This window comes from Lagenorhynchus albirostris, chromosome 14 (genome assembly GCF_949774975.1).
Source record: "Lagenorhynchus albirostris chromosome 14, mLagAlb1.1, whole genome shotgun sequence".
Taxonomy (NCBI): Eukaryota; Metazoa; Chordata; class Mammalia; order Artiodactyla; family Delphinidae; genus Lagenorhynchus; species Lagenorhynchus albirostris.
The window spans coordinates 37,543,793-37,567,049 of record NC_083108.1 but is presented as its reverse complement, the minus strand read 5'-3'; the positions used below and the strand labels follow the sequence as shown (position 1 = coordinate 37,567,049).

The 23,257-nt window shown below is 40.9% G+C and overlaps 1 protein-coding gene across 9 annotated transcripts in view; it reads left to right on the top strand.

Annotated features, from left to right (window-relative positions):
• Positions 1 to 23,257, top strand: part of FHOD3 (formin homology 2 domain containing 3) — a 492,532-nt gene that overhangs the window by 372,106 nt on the left and 97,169 nt on the right. For 7 of the 9 annotated variants that reach the window (XM_060121093.1, XM_060121090.1, XM_060121095.1 and 4 more), the window contains 3 exons: positions 1,817 to 1,951; positions 5,999 to 6,049; positions 11,777 to 11,991. In XM_060121093.1, the coding sequence (XP_059977076.1) occupies positions 1,817 to 1,951; positions 5,999 to 6,049; positions 11,777 to 11,991 (401 nt within the window). The remainder of the gene's footprint in view (positions 1 to 1,816; positions 1,952 to 5,998; positions 6,050 to 11,776; positions 11,992 to 23,257) is intronic. The other 2 variants (XM_060121091.1, XM_060121096.1) reach the window with 1 other exon arrangement.

Here is a 23,257-nt window from a genome sequence, read left to right as displayed (position 1 = left end):
TCCAAAAAAGAGGAGATATATGTATGTATACGTATAGCTGATTCACTTTGCTGTAGAGCGAAACTAACACAGCATTGTAAAGCAGCTATACTCCAATAAAACTTAATTTTAAAAAGTAAAATTAAATTAAAATTAAAAAGAAAAGATTCAAGTGCTGGTAGAAACAGAAAGGTTGCTTTAATCAGAAAACCGGCATCCTGGGGAGAAGGTGGACTCATGTCTCAAAACCAACTCTGAAGCTTTTGCTCAGCCATGAACATTTTTAAAGGGAAAAAGGGGGAGTAATCTCAATCATTGAGATAGGGGGTCAGCTTCATTGCCATCTCCCATTGCATGCAGGCTTGTCAACTCCTTGTAATCTTTCTTTAGATGCTATCTTGTTTTAACAGTTTGTTCATAGGATTACTGACAGGGAAGCTGGGGAAAAGATTTAGTCATCTGTTACTTACTTATTCTTCATTTTTACTTCTTTGATCTAAGGAAAGAACCAACAGGTTAAGCAAGGTATTGTGTGATCAAAAGGTTTAAAACGTATGCTTGGGCCGGAGATGAGTAGGGCATGGGGGCTCCTGGTTTAAGGTTAGTTACAATATAGCTTTGCTAAAGTGACAAGACAAAAGGAGCTCTCTCCTGCAGAGAGCTCTTTCCTACCAAAAGCTGCTTACATAGGATTTGGTTACTCCCTCCCTGTAGCTACTGGGGATAGTGGTTTCTTCCCTCTACTTCTCCTCCCACTTCTGATTGATATCCAGAGGTGACTCACCTTTTCTAGGGAGAGCAGCTGTGTGACTTACGGCAGAATGTATGTGATGCAAGAGTCACATCTTTCTCCTGGGAGGACCTTGTGTTCCCCACCAGACAGGTATATTTTCATCAAATTCAAGTAGGCTATTACCCAAGCTATATATTAGAAATATTTGTGTCTTAGTTTAGAAGTTTTTTTTTCCCCCTCAATAAATGAAGGGCCAATTGTCTGTAACAGATTATGTTTATTATTCCCCAGGGGTCCAACAGACTCTTCTTACCAGCCAACCCTCTTCTTTATTTTCCATGTAGTTATCTAATTTTGCCTTCTACCCATTCTCCTGACTTAACATTTCCTGTGATTCTTCACTGAGGCCGTCACACAGCTGACCTTCCCCGACACAGCATCTTCAGTGAACGGTCCAGATTGTTTGTGTGGTATTACCAGAGTCAAGTGCCGTCCCCTGAATAAGCTGCATGTTCATGGATGCTTCTTGACATGGAATGAAACTTCCTTAATTGCATTCAGATTTCAGACCATTGCTGTCTTTTTCTCCTTATCTGTCATCCCAACATCTTGTTTTAAGATGACATAACTATTTTTGGAGGTATATTGAGAAACTGGTGTATAGCAAAATATTTTTAGTACATGTAAAATAGAAAAGTTTTAGATTGAATGTTGATTCCAGCTCATCAAAGTCTTATCATAGACCAGTTTTAAAATGTGTGTGTGTGTGTAGAGAATAATGTATATATATTTTAAGTATATTCCTAGAATACTTATTGATAATAATAGCACTGATTATTGATGACTGCTTGTATGCCAAGCATGTTGCTTAGTATTTTATATGCATTATCACATTTCTGTCCTCTGAGCACATGAAGCAGGTTATTTACCTCCATTTACAGATGAAGATCTTGAAACAGAAGACATGAGACACTCAGTAATTTTCCCCATGTATTACCTAGGTACTAGCAGACCCTCAGTTCTAACCAAGGACTCACTGATTCCTGCATTAGTACTTTTAATCACTGGACAAGCCAATCAAACATTAACTCATTGTATCTTTAGGTCATCACTGAGTGGTCTTCTCACATCATCCTTTAGGCAGCACCAAGAGTCCTTGGCGGCAGAGAGAGAGAGGCGGCGACAGGAGAGAGAAGAAAGGTTGCAGAGAATAGAACGGGAGGAAAGAAACAAATTCAGGTAAGACAGATTTTAAGATTTTTTAAAGAATGAGCTGAAAATTAAATCACATGCCTTCACCATTGCATATGGTTAATACTTATTTTATTGGACGCCTAAAAGAAGATGCTTTTCCCACTTTCTGGTTTGTTTCTTACTCCCTGTAGCAATATTTCATATTTTTTAAGCAATAATTTTTCCTTGTATGGGGGAGAAAGAGGCATTGTGCTGATTACTCCCAGCCCATTGTCCCCCTGATCGCTTTGGTCTCTGTCCAGCTCCAAGGATGTGTTCTTTGGTGTGGCCCACTCCAGCTTCCATGTCTTGGCCTGTCTGCCCCGCTGAGTCCAGCGTCACTCCTTTTCTCCTTCAGCCAGATCAGCTGTCCCCATTGCCCCCATCTTCCCGGTCAACCTTCTAACACTCCCTTTGCCTGGGTTCAAGCTGGGCAGTGCTTTATAAAACGCCAGACACTTTCCTTACACATTTCATACCTTCTACTATTCTTTTGTCCCCTTTATCTTTCCCCTACTTCCCTCTTGCCTTCCCCATCTCTTTCCTTCCCCCTCCTTCATCTTCCCATTCACCTCTCCCATAGCTTCCACATTCTTTCTTTTTTTTATTTCTTTCCCATCTCCACTTCCTTTTTCCTCAGTTCACTTTTTTGGGAAAAGTATTCCGATCGATTACTCCCAGTGAAATCTACAAAGAATGTAAAGCATTGTCAATGAGGATTTACAAGTTCAATAATGTTTTTTTTTTCCAGCAGCCAGGAAGAGTACGTATAATTGTAGAAATGACCAAAACATGAGCAGAGTTGTGAGCTTGCCTTGACCGTAACTCACTACTATATGAAAAGAAGTATCCCAAGTCTGTGGGTGAAACATTAATCCCGACTTTTGTAAGATGGGGCTAATGGGCTGCGTGAAGTAAACCAACATCCTTCTCATACCATAATTGTGTGGTATATACCTTGAGCTGTCAGATTTCTACCAAATGATATATGGAAAGACCAGACCTGTATGCACCATTTCTCATGAGGTAGCTCTGGAAGTTGTCACTTTTGGAAAGACCGATTTGTAAAACCACTGGAACAGGTTAAATGCTTCCTGATTCAGTGCCTTCTGAGAGATTCACATATTTCACCACCAAATAGCAGCAGAGAATCTGACTGAAACACATGGAAAATTCAGAGATTAGCTGACACATCTAAAGATTTTGATTGAAAACCTCTTAAAACAGGGTACCAGTTCTGGGAAAGATGGAATCAGCACACTCCCTCCTGTCTCTTCTACCACATCATTCAGTGCAACCATAAATCATGGACAGATTTAAAGCATGGAGCTCTGAGAACTCTGAACTGTGAAAGGGAGCAGGTGAATTGGGGATGGAGACGAGCATTCAAAGCTCCACCAAACCAGTGAGAGTTTACCATTTTTTCCCTCCAATATCACATGGCATGTACTCAACAGCACTTCAAAACTCAGAATCACATACCAAGTGTGAACTGAAAGAGCTGTAAAAGAAGCCCTCTTTTTCTGGACTGGGGAGCTGCAAAAGGAATTCCTGAGGGTCAGAGAGTTGAGAAGTCTCCTGTTTTTTCTTATTTTTTTCTTCTCTCCTACCCCAGCCTCCAAGCTATATTGTTACAGAAGCACAGTGATGGCAGCAGTGTCCAGGCAGGTGCCTAAAACTCTGAGGGAGGGAACCCTTCCTGTGATCAGAAGAGCATGACTGCAAAAGCACTTTTTTTCCTCTGTGTCATCCTGCTTCATTGCCCTATATGCAGATAGAATTACTGAAAGTCTGCAGCAGAGCAGGGAAAATAAAGCCCAAGCTTTCTGGCTAGAGGACCAGGAAGGGAGACCCAGGGAATCCAGAAAATGATGGGAAAGCCACAAAGAGGAGAGACATCAAGAGACCAATCCTGAGATCCTCTCTAGTTTTGTGCACATGTGGCTCAGGACCTAAACAGCATACCACAGGCTTTAAGAACTAAGTACTGAGTGGAACACACTCAGGTCCCAGACTGGCCACTGGGTGGTGCATATAAGGGCCTGATGTGAATGGCACTAAAAATATTTGAACACTGAGCTAACATTGGAACCGATATCAGAAGGCAGTCAGAACTTGCCGGCTGAGCTTGACTTAGTTGATTGCCTGCTAAAAGAAAACAATCAAGATTCTTCATAGAATTTAAATAATGTCCAGAGTCTCATTACAAAATACCTAAAATGTACAGAATGCAATCCAAAACAACTTGTCATAGCAAAACAGGAAAACTCTTAAAGGAAAAGAGAATCAAAATGTGCTAACCACAAATGGACATAGATATTGTCATTATCAGACAAAGACTTTAAAGCAGTTATTATAAACATGTTCTAAGATATAAAGACAAATACTCTGGAAACAAATGAAAAGTCTCTGCAGAGAAATAGAAGATATAAAGAAGAACCAAATGGAAATACTTGTAGAACTGAAAAATACAATAACCAAAATAAAAAATTCATTGAATGGTTTCAACAGCAGAATAGAAATGAGAGAAGAAAGAGTCAGTGAATTTGATGTTAAAACAACAGAAATTCTCCAATCTGAAAGACAAAACAAAATATTGAAAAAAATGAACAGTGCCTCATGGACCTGTGAATCAATACATCTAGTATTTATATCTTTGAAGTCCCAGAAGAATAGGACAAGAGTGCATTGTAATATATATTCAGCACACATGTTGGCAGAGTGAGAATTAGACCCGGGCAACCTGTCTTCAGAGATCACGTTCATAGCTATTCACTATTTCCTCTTGGTCATAAAAGGATCTCACTCGTCATTTAAGAGCATAGAGAGACCCTGGCAAAATAATCCTTGTCCAGAAAGGAATGCTGATCATCAGTAAAGACTGCAGAGAACTATTTATTATGATGACTTCAGTTCCATTCTGAAAATCTGAGGATGTGAATGAAAAGAAATTCAAAGAAGGAAATAGGAAAAGCTTTATAGAGTAGTCCCTGGGATTACCCAAATGGCTGATCCTTTATCAGCCACTTCATTGATTTAAGTTACTCATGATCCTTGTGCTTTTTTCTTTGCAAAGCATTCTTATCTGTTGTTATTTTTGTCGAATATGATCTTAAGTTTCCTGGGTTATGGGAAATATTATTTCTAGTGTGGTAAGTGATGAGAATGGATGTTCATAAATGATAACAAATTTGAGTCTTTGTTGCTTTTTCTCCCTCTCCTAACCTGCTTTAGTTGCTCTGACTTAGTGCCCCTTTATATCCAGTTATCAGTGCACAGAGGGGTGGAGTACTTAAGCTACCTTGTGAGGTAGAAAACTGTGATGTCAGAATTCTCCAGGAAAACAAATGGTTAACTGAGAAGTGACTGACCACACAGTCTTAAACTTAGATTCAAGTTGGAACCTCTCCAGTAGGAACAGAAAAACAAACATTAAAATTAGACAAATTTGGACATCTTGTGGATAAAGACAAAAGAGAATGCACAAAGCAAGAGCTTCCAGTGATCCCTGCTTAGAAACCGAGAATGTGAGGGATGCGGAGAAAGAATCCTGGGCCCTGGAAGGAACGTGCAAACTGTAGAGTGCAACACAAAATGGCCAAGACACTTGGGCCCACTCAGATTTAATTCTTGAGATGAATGTTGGGGAGTTACCAGAGCTTGATTATGTGTTAATCACTTCTGAAAGCTGTTGCTTGCTTGTCATTGCCATATTTTATTTATGAATTGTTTTAACTTTTAAAAGTGTTTTTATCTCCCCTCCCCTCGTATACTTAGTCTTCTTTCTGAAGAGTAATTAGCAAAGTCTCTGAGTGAATCCAGTAATCCCATGTTTTCATCCCTGTGATCTTATAGAAAACTCATTATATTTAGTACTTTTAAAGTATAGCCTTTATATTTATTTTTTAAAAATTCAATGACAACCACTTTCGATTTCTGATACGATAGTGGGCTTTCATTATATACTCTGTTAATGATTTCTTGGCAATTTTATGAGCATCTAATTCTGTTCTTTTCCTTTCCCATTTCATTTCTTCTGCATATTTCCATTAGCCGAGAATATTTAGACAAAAGAGAAGAGCAAAGACAAGCAAGAGAAGAAAGGTTTGTATTTGTATTTGTTTCTTTCCCATTGTAACCAAATGGCACGTGCCTTTGCACTCAACCAGGCATGCAGAGGAGACTGTGTTAATTAAAATATAACAGCTTCACCTAAGACACCTAAGACCTTGGGTACCTGGCATTTTGCAGAATAGAGTGTCCTGGTTATCTCAATTTTCCAAGAAAGTACAGATTTATTATTTAGTGCCCTCATGGTGTGATATATTTGTCTGTTCCTCCAAAACTGTTCACCAAATAAGCATATTCGTTTGGCATATTGGCATATGGTATATATTTTAAATGCTTTGCACCACCACTGCTGAGCCTGGGTTAGGTGTCCCTCCTGTGTGTTTCCAAGTCACTTGTTCAGCATTTCTTCAACAAATATTTGAGCACACACACTATGCCATGCACTGACTGGGGTGCCACACCCTCCTGAGACTCTCCATGGAGATCCCTGATCATTTGCCTGTCTTCCTACTGAACCGCACTCAGTTCCTGGATGGCAGGAACCATACCTGATTTTCCTTGGTGTCCCAGTGCCCGCCACAGGGCTTGCACATAGCAGGCACTTAAGAAGGATGTATCGGATAAATGAGCAAAAGAACCAACAGCTTTAAAATATTTAAGCTGTAAACCATTTCAATGTTCATTTCAATAGCAACATACTTTGAATCCCATTAAACCATGCCAAGTTAATGTATTCAGTGTCTGGTAAACTTAGATAAGCACAGGAAATTGTTTTTGGAAGTAGACCAGCAAAAGGCAAGTTTACCCCCTAGCACTGTACAGCCTGCAGTTATTCCCTCCACCACCAGATGGGGTTACTGCATGGAGAGCTGAAAGGCTGCGTTCATGCCAGAGCCAGTCAGGAACCTAACAGTCTCTGAATTATGCCAATAAAAAGTGGAATTGTGCTAATTTTTTTTAGACACCATCAGCTAAATAGATCAGGACAGTCTGAGGCAGGGAAGAGTGGATACTGCCTGTGTTCAATTTAAAAATTAGATGCTTACGTCAGCCTCATAAACAAAACCATGGCATTGCTTTAATTCCGGCATTCTGTTAGATTATTGCCATCCTGGTAATCAGTTGTGGCCAGCAAGTTTAGAGTGAAAGTTGCTGGCAAAGAAACAAAGAGACTTTTTTGTGTCTAATTAGTACCTGTTTTTGACATTGGGGGACATGACGTATATACCCAGGTTTAAGAAATCAAATTTTATTTTTTAGATTCCCCACCAGATTCTGCACTTTTTTGAACTTTTGGACAACTTGAATGTCATGTTATGTCTGCACAGGCAAGTCCTCAAAGCTCCTGGAGAGATGACCAGGTGCTGTGTCAAGGTCTGAATTGATTCAGACTGACCTCAAATTTTTCCCAAATCACTTAGGGCTACTACCTCTTTCCGAGTATTATTTACTGCTCTTTCCCCCAAAGTGGAGCATCACTTATACCTGGAAAATTTATGCAGAGGAGTTTTCCACTCCTCTTCTCTCCCTTGTTGTTCTGCTCTCCGACCTCAGCCCCACACCACCCATCTGCCTGGGCGTTCTTAGCTGGTGCAGGAGTGGGCTCTTCATGGCTCCACGGGGGACTCCTTCCTTACAGCCCACCCCTGTTTCCCCAGAGGTTTGGGGAAGCAGCCAAGCATTTTCCTTTGATTTGGACCAGCCACTTTTCCTGGTTAGTTGGGTGCTTGAATTACCTGGTAAAGATGGAAGTGAGGGAGATATACTTTCATCCCTTGTTGGAAAGCAGTTGGGAATTCCTGTTAAGCCAGGAAAAGATAAGATTTCCAAGTGTAATGGAATTTGGAAATGGATGGGGAAACTAATGGAGATCAGAGGTGGAAAGAGACATGGAAGAGGACTCTATAACTCTTCATATTTGTTTGGTCCCATGACTCTGTCCCCTAATGCAAAGACTCAAAAAGACAGCAAGAGGCACAGCAGAGGGTTTTTGAGGTTCATATCATCGAGTGTAACAAGATAAATGTCATTTTGCTATTTTGAGGGGTAATGAATTTTGTAATTTTAAAATTTCAATTCATGTCATCTCATTCCATAATTTCAGGCAGTGTTTTATTGGTAATGGTGCAAACCCAGAGTAACTTTCTGTTAGGTTTATTTCTAATTTTTTTAAAGTATTATAAGAGAGGATCTCTCTGATATTGATTGACTTGACATTCATGAATAATCCTTTTTTAGATGTGGTAAGGAATGAGATGCAGGCTGGGAACTATTGGAGTGGGGTGGGGGTCAGGGTGGAGAGTAGTCTGAGGGAGACAGCGGGACATGGAGAGGAGGTACCTTATGGGAAACAGGTTCTGAGGACAGAGTGCAAGGGAGGAAGTTGGGACTGGGCAAGGATTTGGGAAATTATGCCTGAAAGTGATCATGAAGCAGTAAGAGAGGGTTCTGAGCACGGTCTGTGGACACAGTAGAACTTAGAGGGAGCCAGGTTTTGATTTAATGTAAGGTAGAATTTCCGAGTAGTCGGGTGGCAGGAAGAGTCATTAGTAAGTCGGTATAGTTGAAAGTCAAGCAGGGTTTCTATTGGACCCTGCGAAAAGAGATGATCGTATGTGCCCTTGATGGCAGTACCAGCCCTGCCACCTGCAACCCTGTTGGGTATTGAGCTCATACCAAAGTTTGTTTCTGTACCTCCGCCTGAACTATGAGTGCCAAGAAGGTGGGGTTTTTCTTATGTATTATTAAATCTCTAGTGCCTACTGCAGTTTTTAGCACATGACAGGCACGCAACAGAACATTTAATAAATAACGAAAAGACAAAGACATGGACAGGCAGGACAATGAGACTGTTTCAACAAGGGTAGCAAAGGTGAAAAAGTCTTTTTTGGGGGGCTGTGGTCTGTGGATAGAAAACCCAGTGCTGTGTACCTGGGAGGCTACATCAGAGTCTGTGGGTTGGGGGTGGTGTTGCTAGGCAGCCAGAGATGTGACAGTCATCAGATGGGCTGGCGGGCTCCTAGATCAAGTACCACTTAGAGTCACTGTCTAAGGGAAGGTCGGGATATAGGTCCAGCTTCCTCCCCAGGTTCTGTGGGAGATAGCTCTCCATGCCGGGTAGCCTGGCTTTCCCCGTGCACGCCCGTTTACCCTCCCCACTCTGGCCCATCTCGGGGGAACACTGAAAGATTTAGTGGTTCTTGACACCTGGGCCTCCCCACCCCTTCCATTTTTTAAAGTTTTTAATTGTGGAAAAATACACATAACATAAAATTTGTTATTTTAACCATTTTTAAGTGTATAATTCAGTAGTGTTAAATACATTCACGTATTTGTGCAACCAGCCTCCAGAACTCTTTATCTGTAGAACTGAAAATTTCTACCCATTTAGTAAGGCCCCGTGCCCCTTCCCCTGCCATTTTTGTTTACCATGTAAACATCCTCGGAATGATTCAGCTTCAACCCCTGACTCTCCCCCTGTCTAAAGGATCCTCAGGGATGACATCTGTGAGCCGAGGGGTGCACAGGAGTAGTCTTCGAGTCATGTCTACCCAGAACCTGGATGAGCCACCCCTGGGGTCCCCCGGAAAATGGGGTGAACCCTTTGGCTGCCAGTACATACCTGCTAGCTTGGCTGCCCACAGGGAGGGGAATGGAGAGGCCAGGTCCAGGGCCAGGCCAGCTGAATGGAGGTTAGTGATCGGTTGTCCTCCTGGCCTGAAGTCTTTTGTGTGAGGCTTTCTTACCTCTCTCCCTGGACCCTTCTGATTTTGTTAGGGCACTGTTTCCCTCCTCCAGGATTCCGATCTCCTGGACATGTGCAGGCCCCTTGGTTTGCACTTTGTTCCTTCCTGTCCCCCATCCTGTCGCAGACGGCTTGGACTCCATGTGGGGACACCTGTGCTCAGGAACTCCTCCTGGGCTCGTAGCATTCCTGGCCTTCCGTTTGCCCCCAGACTTTTTAAAATATGGGCTCTGACTCTTGCCCTCAAGAACACTTTCTTCCACGTTTCCTGTCACTTCCACAGCCAGGTGGTTTTTCCTTGCTGGTCTGATTCAAGTTCAGAAATATCTTCCTTTTGGCCCCTCTCGCGCTGTTCGAGAGGTGACATTGTTGGCAAGGAAAGTCCAGAGTTCCTAAAGCTTTCTTTCTGGGTCTAGCTTCACCCGGTAAGGGTGACGCAGACGTTTGTAAATGCAGATCCGTCCCACGTCTTTTATCAGAGATTCACCATGAAAGTACACTCACTCCCCAGGAAAGTGCAGTCAGCTGGCTCTGCCCCCTGGTGCCCTGGGCTGCAGGGAGACGTACAGGTAGGCTACTGCTTGGCAGGTCCCTCAATGCACACGTCGCCTGCTTCCCGTCGGCCAACGAATGCACAGTGCCGAAGGAAAGGGCAAAGGATGGTAACCTTCCTGGTCTCAAAAATCCTATTATCTGTTTGTTGAAAACAGACCTGCACACGTGAAAAGACGACTACATATGCCGGGCAGTAAATGTAAAATGCCATCTGAGTTGAATGGACTACATATCCGACATGAGTTCAGAGGCAAGGCCAGGATCACTTCCAGCTGTGGTGGTCAAGGCAGGCCTCCCGGAGGGAGACGCGTGTGCGAGCCTGTCCTGAAGGGCAGACTGGCTGCCTTGGGACTGGCAGAGAGAAGGGGTGATGACTACAGATGTGGGGGGCCACGCCCCCCGAAGGATGGACGAAGAAACACGTGCTTTTTAAATGCATCCTTCTGAAAGGTTTTACTTGTGCGCTCTGCCTTTCTTATCAGGCTGACTGTAAAAGTGCGGTGTGCAGTGTCTGGGGGTGGGGGCCTGCCCATTGGAAGGAACTGAAGCAGTGAACCTGGATGGATGTGAGGGAGGGTCTGGAATAAGCTGTCTCAAAGTTTCATGGAGGGTACGATAGTCAGAAACCTGCTACAGCTGAGTTCATAAATCTATTCCTGAACAAATAATGGTGGGTAAAATTAGCAGACATCTGGAAGAGGCACATATTTCAAAGTTATTTTGGTCTGATCTATAAAGCACACTATGAGGAAGATGATTGGTAGCTGGTCTTAATAAACAGTTACTGGGTTCTGCCTGCCTGAAATGCAAAACAGATGTATCTTTGTTCTTTTAAACTGACTTTGATGAATAAACTATATGTGACGTCAGGTCCAAGCTATTGGATGTCTGAGTCCTACTCAGAAATATTTTAGAATATAAAAAACTTTCCATGGTCGACACCGAGAGAACAAAGTGAATTCCAGCCACATTGCTGTTAGCATTGAAGCAGGTTCAGAAATCCAGAGAGGGCTTCGTCCAACAACCTTTTGGTATTTTGGGGCATTGTTCCTCTCTGCCGCACCAAGGCACCCTCGCATTTCACAGCTGCGAGCTCTGAGGGAGTGTGGTTTTCAGCTGTCACTGCTGGGGCTTTTTGATGGTCATTAATGCTGTTTTGCTTGCTGGTACAAATGTTTCCTAAAAGAGCAAAATAGGATTCTGCAGCAGGGATCTAGTATCTGGAGACTGTGATGTTGCCACTTCCCCCTGTTTGTTTGGTTATGAATGATGCAGGATTTTTAATCATTAGCATCTTGGCTTTGCTGGGTGTTTTTGGCAGACAGGCCCTCCAGCCAGCCCTGCGCTGTACTCTGTGCATCAGGAAACCAGCTCACTCTGCAGGTGTTTCATCCATAAACAAGCATCAGCCACGGGCTCCTCTTTCTTTTTACGGAAACCCTTTGGAATTTAACTTTCAGATACAAATACTTGGAGCAGTTGGCAGCTGAGGCGCATGAGAAGGAACTGAGAAGCCGAAGTGTGAGCCGGGGCAGAGCTGACCTCTCCTTGGACCTGACCTCACCGGCAGCCCCTGCCTCACCCACCCGCCTGAGCTGTTGCCCTTCATCTCTAGACTCGCAAGAGGCTCTCACGGTATCATCTTCCTCCCCAGGAACAGCTCAGCATCCCCAAGGTGAGTGCAGGGAGAGTAGAGGGGAACTGATGAGTTAATTAACATCAGACAGGCTTCTTCTGGGCAGCAGTAACCATTCCTACATGCAAACTCATACTGAGAGGCAACTGATGGGAGGCTTCGGGGGTGACTGTGACCTGAGCTGTCCCTAATAACCAGGGGTCTGCAGAGCCACTTACTAAAGCAAAATTATTTATTGTGAAGATTGCAGTGTGTGATCACTGAAAAGGGAGAATGCCAAAAATAAGACTTACTTTGACATTCAATCCTAATTCACAGGGTAATAAGTTAGGATTAATTTATTACTCTGTAATTTGCATGTTACTTATCTATTGGATCTGCCCGATAAAGTGACCCCTCTTAAATGTTTCTCCCGTAAGAATTATTGGTCTGGTTTAAGTTAAACTGATGGAGGATAAAATTAATCAAAGTGAGCAAAAGAAACGTGGACCTCGTGAAAATAGAAGTTAAATATCGAAGAAGAAAAAAATAGACTATAGTAAAGATGATTGGCACATGGTGTGGGGCGGGTGTAGATGCCTGTGTGCAGTCAGACGGGCTCTCCCTGGAGAAAGTCCCTCTTGTCTTGGCTTATCTGGAGAAAAACAATGATACTGTACACTGCAGCCTTAGAGCATCAGCAGTTTTCCTGATGGCTCTGTGAATTGTGGGTCCGTTTTCTTTCACATTATCAGGGAGGATGGTTCTCGGCTACAGGCACCTAACACTGCGTGTTGACTAGCTCTGCAGCCAGAACTGTTTGGTTTAATTGAGTGTTATGGCGTGCAGCCTGATGTAGACTTAGCCAACTGAAGACAACAGAGACACTAAACTTTTAACTCTATGAGGGTTGACTAAATATGGCGTAAAGTCTAATTTAAACAAGGCAGGACTCCATGACCTCAGCAGAACTGGATGTAATGGAATAATCTTGTCTGTCCAATTCTTTGCTGGCTCGCTGAGCCTCAGGGCTCAATCTGCTTGAGCAGGCTGGTTGCACCCCAGCTTCCCATCACATCCAGTCGCTCCTGGTCCCTGAGCCGTGGAAGATTGTCGCGGGCAGATGGCTCAGTCATAATGAGTAATGTCAGTCTTAAAATATTAAGGCTCTGAGAATCAGGAAAACAGACTGCTCTGTAACAGCAGTGTGCTTTTCAACTTTGTCTGATATCACTGCTCTATCTAAATTGTGGTATTTCCAGAGGCAATATAAAAAATATTCCCCTGCAAAGCTGTGGCTCAGGACTTAATCTTGGGACTTTTAACTCTAAGAGTTGTATCTGCAGCACTTTACAGAATGGTTTTGTCCAAACTGTGAAGTACAGAATGGCCCCAAGCTGAGAAGGAATTGTCAGTATCTGTAAATATTGTTTGTCCTCAAGATTTTTAATCTGCTTGATGTTTGTGGCAAAAAGACAGTTCCTCGAGCATTTTGTACAGTTATAGTCAAACTTGAGGCCATCCTATCCCATTAAAAAGACAATATTTTAAACTTCAGTAAGAACGTAGAAAATACTTATTTTGTGTATACATAATATGCATTTGGGGAAAATAAAGTTATTTCAGTATGCTTTCAGAGAGATAAATAGCAAATGTCATTTTCCTTTACAGAGAAGGGATTAATAGAGACTAAGAAAATGTTTTGACTGAAATCACACCATAAGTGGTATCTGCATCAGGAAAAGGAATACTGGGCTTCAATTTAGACATAATTAAAAATTAATAAAGTAGCATTGACGTTTGCTTTTTCCTTGGGGGGAGGGGGGAAGCAGTGACTCTTGTAGAATCTAGAAGTGCTGCCCATCGTATGTTAACTCATTATCATCCAAATCAGTTGGAACCCGCAAAGTGTTCTAACACCTTGTCCTAATACATAACTGAATTATACAACTGGAAATTCTAAGGGTAGAAGAAGAAATGCCATAAGAGGATGCTGGCAAAGAGAACTGCTGAAGCTTCCTCCTGATTTGGAGCCTTTGCCCTTACGACAGAAGCCTTTCTGTATATATGACAGAAAGGTTTTTCTCAGCCTGGTTTGTTATCATTCTTGAAAGCATTCTGCCAGCTCCCAATTAATAGTCTAAACTTTTCACCAGGTCCCATTTTCAAAGCTCAAAGTAATTTTTTGCTGATCCCTAATATTTAGAATATTCTAACAGCTGAAGGAAGAATACAAAATATAATCACACATCCAGATGTTTGTCCTGCACCAAACACCTAGCACGTGGTCCAAACGTGCCGGGGGTTGACTCGCTTTTTCACTCTTTATCCTTGTGGACTCGTATGCTAATAATTCATCTCACATTTTTGTAGTGCTCAGTGCCTTCCTTCCAAATGCTGCTATTTAATACCTTGTGGTGCATCTCAGTAAGTAGGGGAAATGCTATTATCCGTGTTTTACTGAGGCTCAAATAGATGGAAGATGTGCTTCAGATCTTGTTGATGCCATGCTGAGAGTAAAACCACTGCTTTGACTTCCAACCAAGCCGTTTATCAGGGCATCACGGTGCCGTGACATTCGTGGTGGTGCTCCCCTGAATGCCACGCCATCCCCTTGCTGACCCTCTCCCCAGTGTCTGTAAAAATTGTGATCTACATTTCAGAATTACATCTGTTAAAAAAAAAAAAAAAGGGAAAGCAGGTATTTGTTCCTGAATTAGATATACCTCAGGGTTAAAGGTCACTTGGTGAGTGCTTACTTGGATTCTGGAGAACTTTTGATAGCAGAAGGTATGGAAACATTAAAGCTTTCTTTACCTTTTCTCTTACAAAATATATTTACAAAGAGGGGAGGGCTAATGGTCAAATACCTGTAGCGTTATGTGCCATCTAGCGAGATCTTTCAGCCCAAAACCTTCCCAGCTGTAACATTTGTGTAAATTATGCCACTGCTCCCACCATCAAGTCAGCGTGTGCTTGAATTATTTTTCACCTGGCCCTCTTGTGGTTCACAGCAGGCGTTTGTCCCACTGGTGCCTAAGCTTGGTGGTGAGGGTCTGAATATTTTTCCTTTGTGTGAAACTATCAGGCCCAAGTGATGAACAAACATATACATGTCTTCTCATTTTCACTGTGCTCTAATTAACCGAGACAGTTAGCCCCCATTTTAGGTAAACATGGAAGGGCCTCACTCTTCATCCATTGCTTTAATTACCCTTTCCTTATTTTCACTGAGCCTGGTGGTATCCATCAGAATTTCTATAATAAGTTTACTTCCTATTATTTTAAGAAACTTATAGATGACTCTGGAAACAAGTTATTCTCACTAGTTAGAGAAAAAGGCACAGTGTTCTTATTGGGCTAGAGTTCTTCGATGTGACTCTTGAGGAGGTTATTCTGAGGATTAAAGATAATGATAATCTCTGGACCCACAGTGATGTCAATACAGCAAGGTAACCTATCGTGCCAGTGGGTGTCAGATCTAGGTAACCTATATTGTGGAAACAAAGTGGAGAAAACCAGTCATCTCAAAACCAGATTGAAGATGGTCCCTGCAGGCTGTTCCAAGGTTGAACTGCCTTCTGTGGAAGCTAGAACTGTGTTCTTTCCAGGTTCCCTGGCTTGCATACCTGAGTCCCTCTTGAGGCCAAATGGAGAGAAATGACCATTTCCCAGTAAAAGAAAGCTGCTGCCAAGAGTTTATGAGGTGCTTTCACTCACTGATACAGCCATGAAAGCATACATCATGGCTAGATTATTTTTCTTACTTTTAGCTCAGTACTCTCTATTTTGCGCACAGAAATAATGTTAGAGATGCATTTAAAATTTTTACCATACTCTATTAATTTTATGTCAAGGATAAATATGTTCGACAGTGATTTTTTTTCTACCTGTAATCAATTCCTAGATATTTCCAAATATCTCATTGTTTGGCCCTGAAGATATAAAATATGGCTTATATGGCCATGGCCTCTTCACCAGCACTCAGCAGGAGGCACTTACAGATATTACGGACATGGTATACTAATATTTTCTCTCACAGATCCAAACGTTTAAAGTACTGGAAAATATGATAGTTCCTCTAGCTTCCTGATCTTCACACCTGGAAATAAAATACAGACATATAGTTATCAGTTTATTTAAATGAATAATCATTTTTCATCATTTTCATTTATCATCACGGCTGTTGTCATTGTTACCAGTCATTGACTGAGCATCCTTGTCACCTTCATTGTGTAACATGTTTTCAGTTTCCTTCAGGTATAGAGACACTCTCCTAGGTTACCCAGTCCACATGGCAGGAATCGGAAACGTCTAGCATCCTATTTCCAAAGGGCACGGTAGCGATGGAATATTGTCAATCATCAGCCTAATGCGTGCTGGTCCCCTTGCATAAAGCTTTTGGACACCTCCAGTCTAGTATTTCATGAATTGGCAGGAAACTAGATTCCTTGTGGTTCTATGACTCAGGGCCGCCCCAGCTCCCCATAACTCACCTGACTGCTGCCACTTAATGCCATTTGGTCAGTGAGACAGAATCTCTTAGGAACTCAACCCAAGGCCAAGGCCCTGCCTGCAAAACCTGCTGTGGAACTTTTTTGAGAGCCTTCACGAATCATTGGGATTTTCTGCTTGCCATTTCTCTGTCTCTAAGAAATGGAAAAAGGCAAAAACTTTCCCTTTTTTCCTGCTATAGAGAACGACAGTTGCCTACAATGTGTTTTCTTGTACCAAATTTTAAAACATTAAATAGTCTTGAGTTTTTTTAAAGCAAAGTATAAATCTTACCTGAAGTATACCTAAGTAAAGATAAGGAACAGAATGGCATTGGGCAAGTTTTTTTTTTAATTTTATTTTATATTTTTTTTATACAGCAGGGTCTTATTAGTCATCAATTTTATACACATCAGTGTATACATGTCAATCCCAATCGCCCAATTCATCACACCACCACCCCCAACCCCCGCCGCTTCCCCCCCTTGGTGTCCATACATTTGTTCTCTACATCTGTGTCTCAATTTCTGCCCTGCAGACTAGTTCATCTGTACCATTTTTCTAGGTTCCACATATATGCGTTAATATACGATATTTGTTTTTCTCTTTCTGACTTACTTCACTCTGTATGACAGTCTCTATATCCATCCACGTCTCAACAAATGACCCAATTTTGTTCCTTTTTAAGGCTGAGTAATATTCCATTTTATATATGTACCACATCTTCCTTATCCATTCATCTGTCGTTGGGCATTAGGGTTGCTTCCATGACCTGGGTATTGTAAATAGTCCTGCAACGAACACTAGGTTGCATGTGTCTTTTTGAATTGTGGTTTTCTCTGGATATATGCCCAGTAGTGGGATTGCTGGGTCATATGGTAATTCTATTTTTAGTTTTTTAAGGAACCTCCATACTGTTCTCCATAGTGGCAGTATCAGTTTACATTCCCACCAATAGTGCAAGAGGGTTCCCTTTTCTCCACACCCTCTCCAGCATTTGTTGTTTGTAGATTTTCTGATGAAGCCCATTCTAACCAGTGTGAGGTGACACCTCACTGTAGTTTTGATTTGCGTTTCTTTAATACTTAGTGACGTTGAGCAGCTTTTCATGTGCTTCTTGGCCATCTGTATGTCTTCTTTGGAGAAATGTCTATTTAGGTCTTCTGCCCATTTTTGGATTGGGTTTTTTGTCTTTTTAATATTGAGCTTCATGAGCTGTTTATATATTTTGAAGATTAATCCTTTGTCCATTGATTCATTTGCAAATATTTTCTCCTATTCTAAGACTTGTCTTTTCATCTTGTTTATGGTTTCCTTTGCTGTGCAAAAGCTTTAAAGTTTCATTAGGTCCCATTTGTTTTTTTTTTTTTTGTTTTTTTATTTCCATTGTTCTAGGAAGTGGATCAAAAAAGATCTTGCTGTGATTTATGTCGAAGAGTGATCTGCCTGTGTTTTTCCTCTAAGAGTTGTATAGTGTCCGGTCTTACATTTAGGTCTCTAATCCATTTTGAGTTTATTTTTGTGTATGGTGTTAGGGAGTGTTCTAATTTCATTCTTTTACATGTAGCTGTCCAGTTTTCCCAGCACTACTTATTCAAGAGACTGTCTTTTCTCCATTGTATATCCTCGACTCCTTTGTCATAGATTAGTTGACCAAAGGTGCGTGGGTTTACCTCTGGACTTTCTATCTTGTTCCATTGATGTATGTTTCTGTTTTTATGCCAGTACCATACTGTCTTGATTATTGTAGCTTTGTCATATAGTCTGAAGTTAGGGAGTCTGATTCCTCTAGCTCCGTTTTTTTCTCTCAAGACTGCTTTGGCTCTTCAGGGTCTTTTGTGTCTCCATACAAATTTTAAGATTTCTGGTTCTAGTTCTGTAAAAAAATGCCATTGGAAATTTGATAGGGATTGCATTGAATCTGTAGATTGCTTTGGGTAGTAGAGTCATTGTCACAATATTGATTCTTCCAATACAAGAACATGGTATATGTCTCCATCTGTTGGTATCATCTTTAATTTCTTTCATCCATGTCTTATAGTTTTCTGCATACAGGTCTTTTGTCTCCTTGGAAGGTTTATTCCTAGGTATTTTATTCATTTTGTTGCAATGATAAATGGGAGTGTTTCCTTAATTTCTCTTTCAGATTTTTCATCACTAGTGTATAGGAATGCAAGAGATTTCTATGCATTAATTTTGTATCCTGCAGCTTTACCAGATTCATTGATTAGCTCTAGTAGTTTTCTGGTGGCATCTTTAGGATTCTCTGTGTATAGTATCATGTCATCTGCAAACAGTGACAGTTTTATTTCTTCCTTTCCAATTTGTATTCCCTTTATTTCTTTTTCTTCTCTGATTGCTGTGGCTAGGACTTCCAAAACTATGTTGAATAATAGTGGTGAGAGTGGACATCCTTGTCTTGTTCCTGATCTTAGAGGAAATGCTTTCAGTTTTTCAGCATTGAGAATGATGTTTGCCGTGGGTTTGTCATATATGGCCTTTATTATGTTGAGGTAGGGTTCCCTCTATGCCCACTATATGGAGAGTTATTATCATAAATGGGTGCTGAAATTCGTCAAAATTTTTCTGCATCTATTAAGGTGATCATATGGTTTTTCTTCTTTAATTTGTTAGTATGGTGTATCACATTGATTGATTTGCATATATTGAAGAATCCTTGCATCCCTGAGATAAATCCCACTTGATCATGGTGTATGATCCTTTTAATGTGTTGTTGGATTCTGTTTGCTAGTATTTTGTTGAGGATTTTTGCATCTATATTCATGAGTATATTGGTCTGTAATTTTCTTTTTTTGTAGTATCTTTGTCTGGTTTTGGTATCAGGGTGATGGTGGCCTCATAGAATGAGTTTGGGAGTGTTCCTTCCTCCGCAACTTTTTGGAAGAGTTTGAAAAGGATGGGTATTAGCTCTTCTCTAAATGTTTGATAGAATTCACCTGTGAAGCCATCTGGTCCTGGACTTTTGTTTGTTGGAAGATTTTTAATAACAGTTTCAATTCATTACTTGTGATTGGTCTGTTCATATTTTCTATTTCTTTCTGGTTCAGTCTTGGAAGCTTATACCTTTCTAAGAATTTGTCCATTTCTTCCAGGTTGTCCATTTTATTGGCATAGGGTTGCTGGTAGTAGTCTCTTAGAATACTTTGTATTTCTGTGGTGTCTGTTATAACTCCTCTTTTTTCATTTCTAATTTTATTGATTTGAGTCCTCTGCTTTTTTTTTTTTTTTTTGCGGTATGTGGGCCTGTCACTCTTGTGGCCTCTCCGGTTGTGGAGCACAGACTCCGGACGTGCAGGCTCAGCGGCCATGGCTCACGGGACTAGCCGCTCCGTGGCATGTGGGATCTTCCCGGACCGGGGCATGAACCCGTGTCCCCTGCATCGGCAGGCGGACTCTCAACCACTGCGCCACCAGGGAAGCCCTCCCTCTTTTTCTTGATGTCTTGCTAATAGTTTATCAATTTTGTTTATCTTCTCAAAGAACCAGCTTTTAGTTTTATTGATCTTTGCTATTGTTTTCTTTGTTTCTATTTCATTTATTTCTGCTCTGATCTTTGTGATTTCTTTCCTTCTGCTGCTTTGGGTTTTGTTTGTTCTTTCTCTAGTTCCTTTAGGTATAAGGTTAGATTGTTTATTTGGGATTTTTCTTGTTTCTTGAGGTAGGCTTATATAGCTATAAACTACCCTCTTAGAACTGCTTTTGCTGCATCACGTAGGTTTTGGATTGTCATGTTTTCATTGTCTCTAGGTGTTTTTTGATTTCCTCTTTGATTTCTTCAGTGATCTCTTGGTTATTTAGTCATGTAGTGTTTAACCTCCATGTGTTTGTGTTTTTTATGTTTTTTTCCCTTTAATTCATTTCTAATCTCATAGCATTGTGGGCATAAAAGATGCTTGATAGGATATTAATTTTCTTAAATTTACTGAGGCTTGATTTGTGACCCAAGATGTGACCTATCCTGGAGAATGTTCCATGTGCACGTGAGAAGAAAGTATAATCTGCAGTTTTTGGATGGAATATCCTATAAATATCAATTAAATCTATCTGGTCTACTGTGTCATTTAAAGCTTCTGTTTCCTTATTTAGTTTTATTTTGGATGATCTGTCCATTGGGGTAAGTGAGGTGTTAAAGTCTCCCACTATTATTGTGTTACCGTCAATTTCCTCTTTTATAGCTGTTAGCGGTTGCCTTATGTATTGAGGTGCTCCTATGTTGGGTGCATATATATTTATAATTGTTATATATTCTTCTTGGATTGATCCCTTGATCATTATGTAGTGTCCTTCCTTGTCCCTGGTAACATTCTTTATTTTAAAGTCTATTTTATCTGCTATGAGTATTGCTACTCCAGCTTTCTTTTGATTTCCATTTGCTTGGAATATCTTTTTCCATCCCCTCACTTTCAGTCTGTATGTGTCCCTAGGTCTGAAGTGGGTCTCTTGTAGACAGCACATATACGGGTCTTGTTTTTGTATCCATTCAGCGAGCCTGTGTCTTTTGGTTAGAGCATTTAATCTATTCACGTTTAAGGTAATTATTTATATGTATGTTCCTGTGACCATTTTCTTAATTATTTTGCATTTGTCTTTGTAGGTCCTTATCTTTTTTTTAAACATCTTTATTGGAGTATAATTGCTTTACAATGGTGTGTTAGTTTCTGCTTTATAACAAAGTGAATCAGTTATACATATACATATGTTCCCAAATCTCTTCTCTCTTGCATCTCCCTCCCTCCCACCCTCCCTGTCCCACCCCTCTACATGGTCACAAAGCACCGAGCTGATCTCCCTGTGCTATGCGGCTGCTTCCCACTGGCTATCTATTTTACATTTTGTAGTGTATATATGTCCATGCCACTCTCTCACTTTGTCACAGCTTACCCTTCCCCCTCCCCATATTCTTAAGTCCATTCTCTAGTAGGTCTGTGTCTTTATTCCTGTCTTACCCCTAGGTTCTTCATGACATTTTCTTTCTTAGATTGCATATATATGTGTTAGCATACGGTATTTGTTTTTCTCTTTCTGACTTACTTCACTCTGTATGACAGACTCTAGGTCCATCCACCTCACTACAAATAACTCAATTTCGTTTCTTTTTATGGCTGAGTAATATTCCATTGTATATATGTGCCACATCTTCTTTATCCATTCATCCAATGATGGACACTTAGGTTGTTTCCATCTCCTGGCTATTGTAAATAGAGCTGCAGTCAACATTTTGGTACATGACTCTTTTTGAATTATGGATTTCTCATGGTATATGCCCAGTAGTAGGATTGCTGGGTCACATGGTAGTTCTATTTTTAGTTTTTTAAGGAACCTCCATACTGTTCTCCATAGTGGCTGTACCAATTCACATTCCCACCAGCAGTGCAAGAGTGTTCCCTTTTCTCCACACCCTCTCCAGCATTTATTGTTTCTAGATTTTTTGATTATGGCCATTCTGACTGGTATGAGATGATATCTCATTGTAGTTTTGATTTGCATTTCTCTAATGATTAATGATGTTGAGCATTCTTTCATGTGTTTGTTGGCAATCTGTATATCTTCTTTGGAGAAATGTCCATTTAGGTCGTCTGCCCATTTTTGGATTAGGTTGTTTGTTTTTTTGTTATTGAGCTGCATGAGCTGCTTGTAAATTTTGGAGATTAATCCTTGGTCAGTTGCTTCATTTGCAAATATTTTCTCCCATTCTGAGGATTGTCTTTTGGTCTTGTTTATGGTTTCCTTGGCTGTGCAAAAGCTTTGAAGTTTCATTAGGTCCCATTTGTTTATTTTTGTTTTTATTTCCATTTCTCTAGGAGGTGGGTCAAAAAGGATCTTGCTGTGATTTATGTAATAGAGTGTTCTGCCTATGTTTTCCTCTAAGAGTTTGATAGTTTACAGCCTTACATTTAGGTCTTTAATCCATTCTGAGCTTAGTTTTGTGTATAGTGTTAGGGAGTGTTCTAATCTCATACTTTTACGTGTACCTGTCCAGTTTTCCCAGCACCACTTTTTTTTTTTTTTGCAGTACGCGGGCCTCTCACTGTTGTTGCCTCTCCCGTTGGGGAGCACAGGCTCTGGATGCGCAGGCTCAGTGGCCATGGCTCACGGGTCCAGCCGCTCTGTGGCATGTGGGATCTTCCCAAACTGAGGCATGAACCCATGTCTCCTGTATGGGCAGGTGGACTCTCAACCACTGCGCCAACACCACTTATTGAAGAGGCTGTCCTTTCTCCATTGCACATTCCTGCCTCATTTATCAACGATAAGGTGACCATATGTGTGTGGGTTTATCTTTGGGCTTTCTATCCTGTTCCATTGATCTATCTTTCTGTTTTTGTGCCAGTACCATAGTGTCTTGATTACTGTAGCTTTGTACGATAGTCTGAAGTCAGGGAGTCTGATTCCTCCAGCTCCGTTTTTCATTCTCAAGATTGCTTTGGCTATTTGGGGTCTTTTATGTTTCCATACAAATTGAGAAATTTTTTGTTCTAGTTCTGTGAAAAATGCCAGTGGTAGTTTGATAGGGATTGCATTGAATCTGTAGATTGCTTTGTGTAGTAGAGTCATTTTCACAATGTTGGTTCTTCTAATCCAAGAACATGGCGTATCTCTCCATCTATTTGTATCATCTTTAATTTCTTTCATCGGTGTCTTATAATTTTCTGCATACAGGTCTTTTGTCTCCTTAGGTAGATTTATTCCTAGATATTTTATTCTTTTTGTTGCATTAGTAAATGTGAGTGTTTCCTTGATTTCACTTTCAGATTTTTCATCATTAGTGGTAGGAATGCCAGAGATTTCTGTGTATTAGTTTTGTATCCTG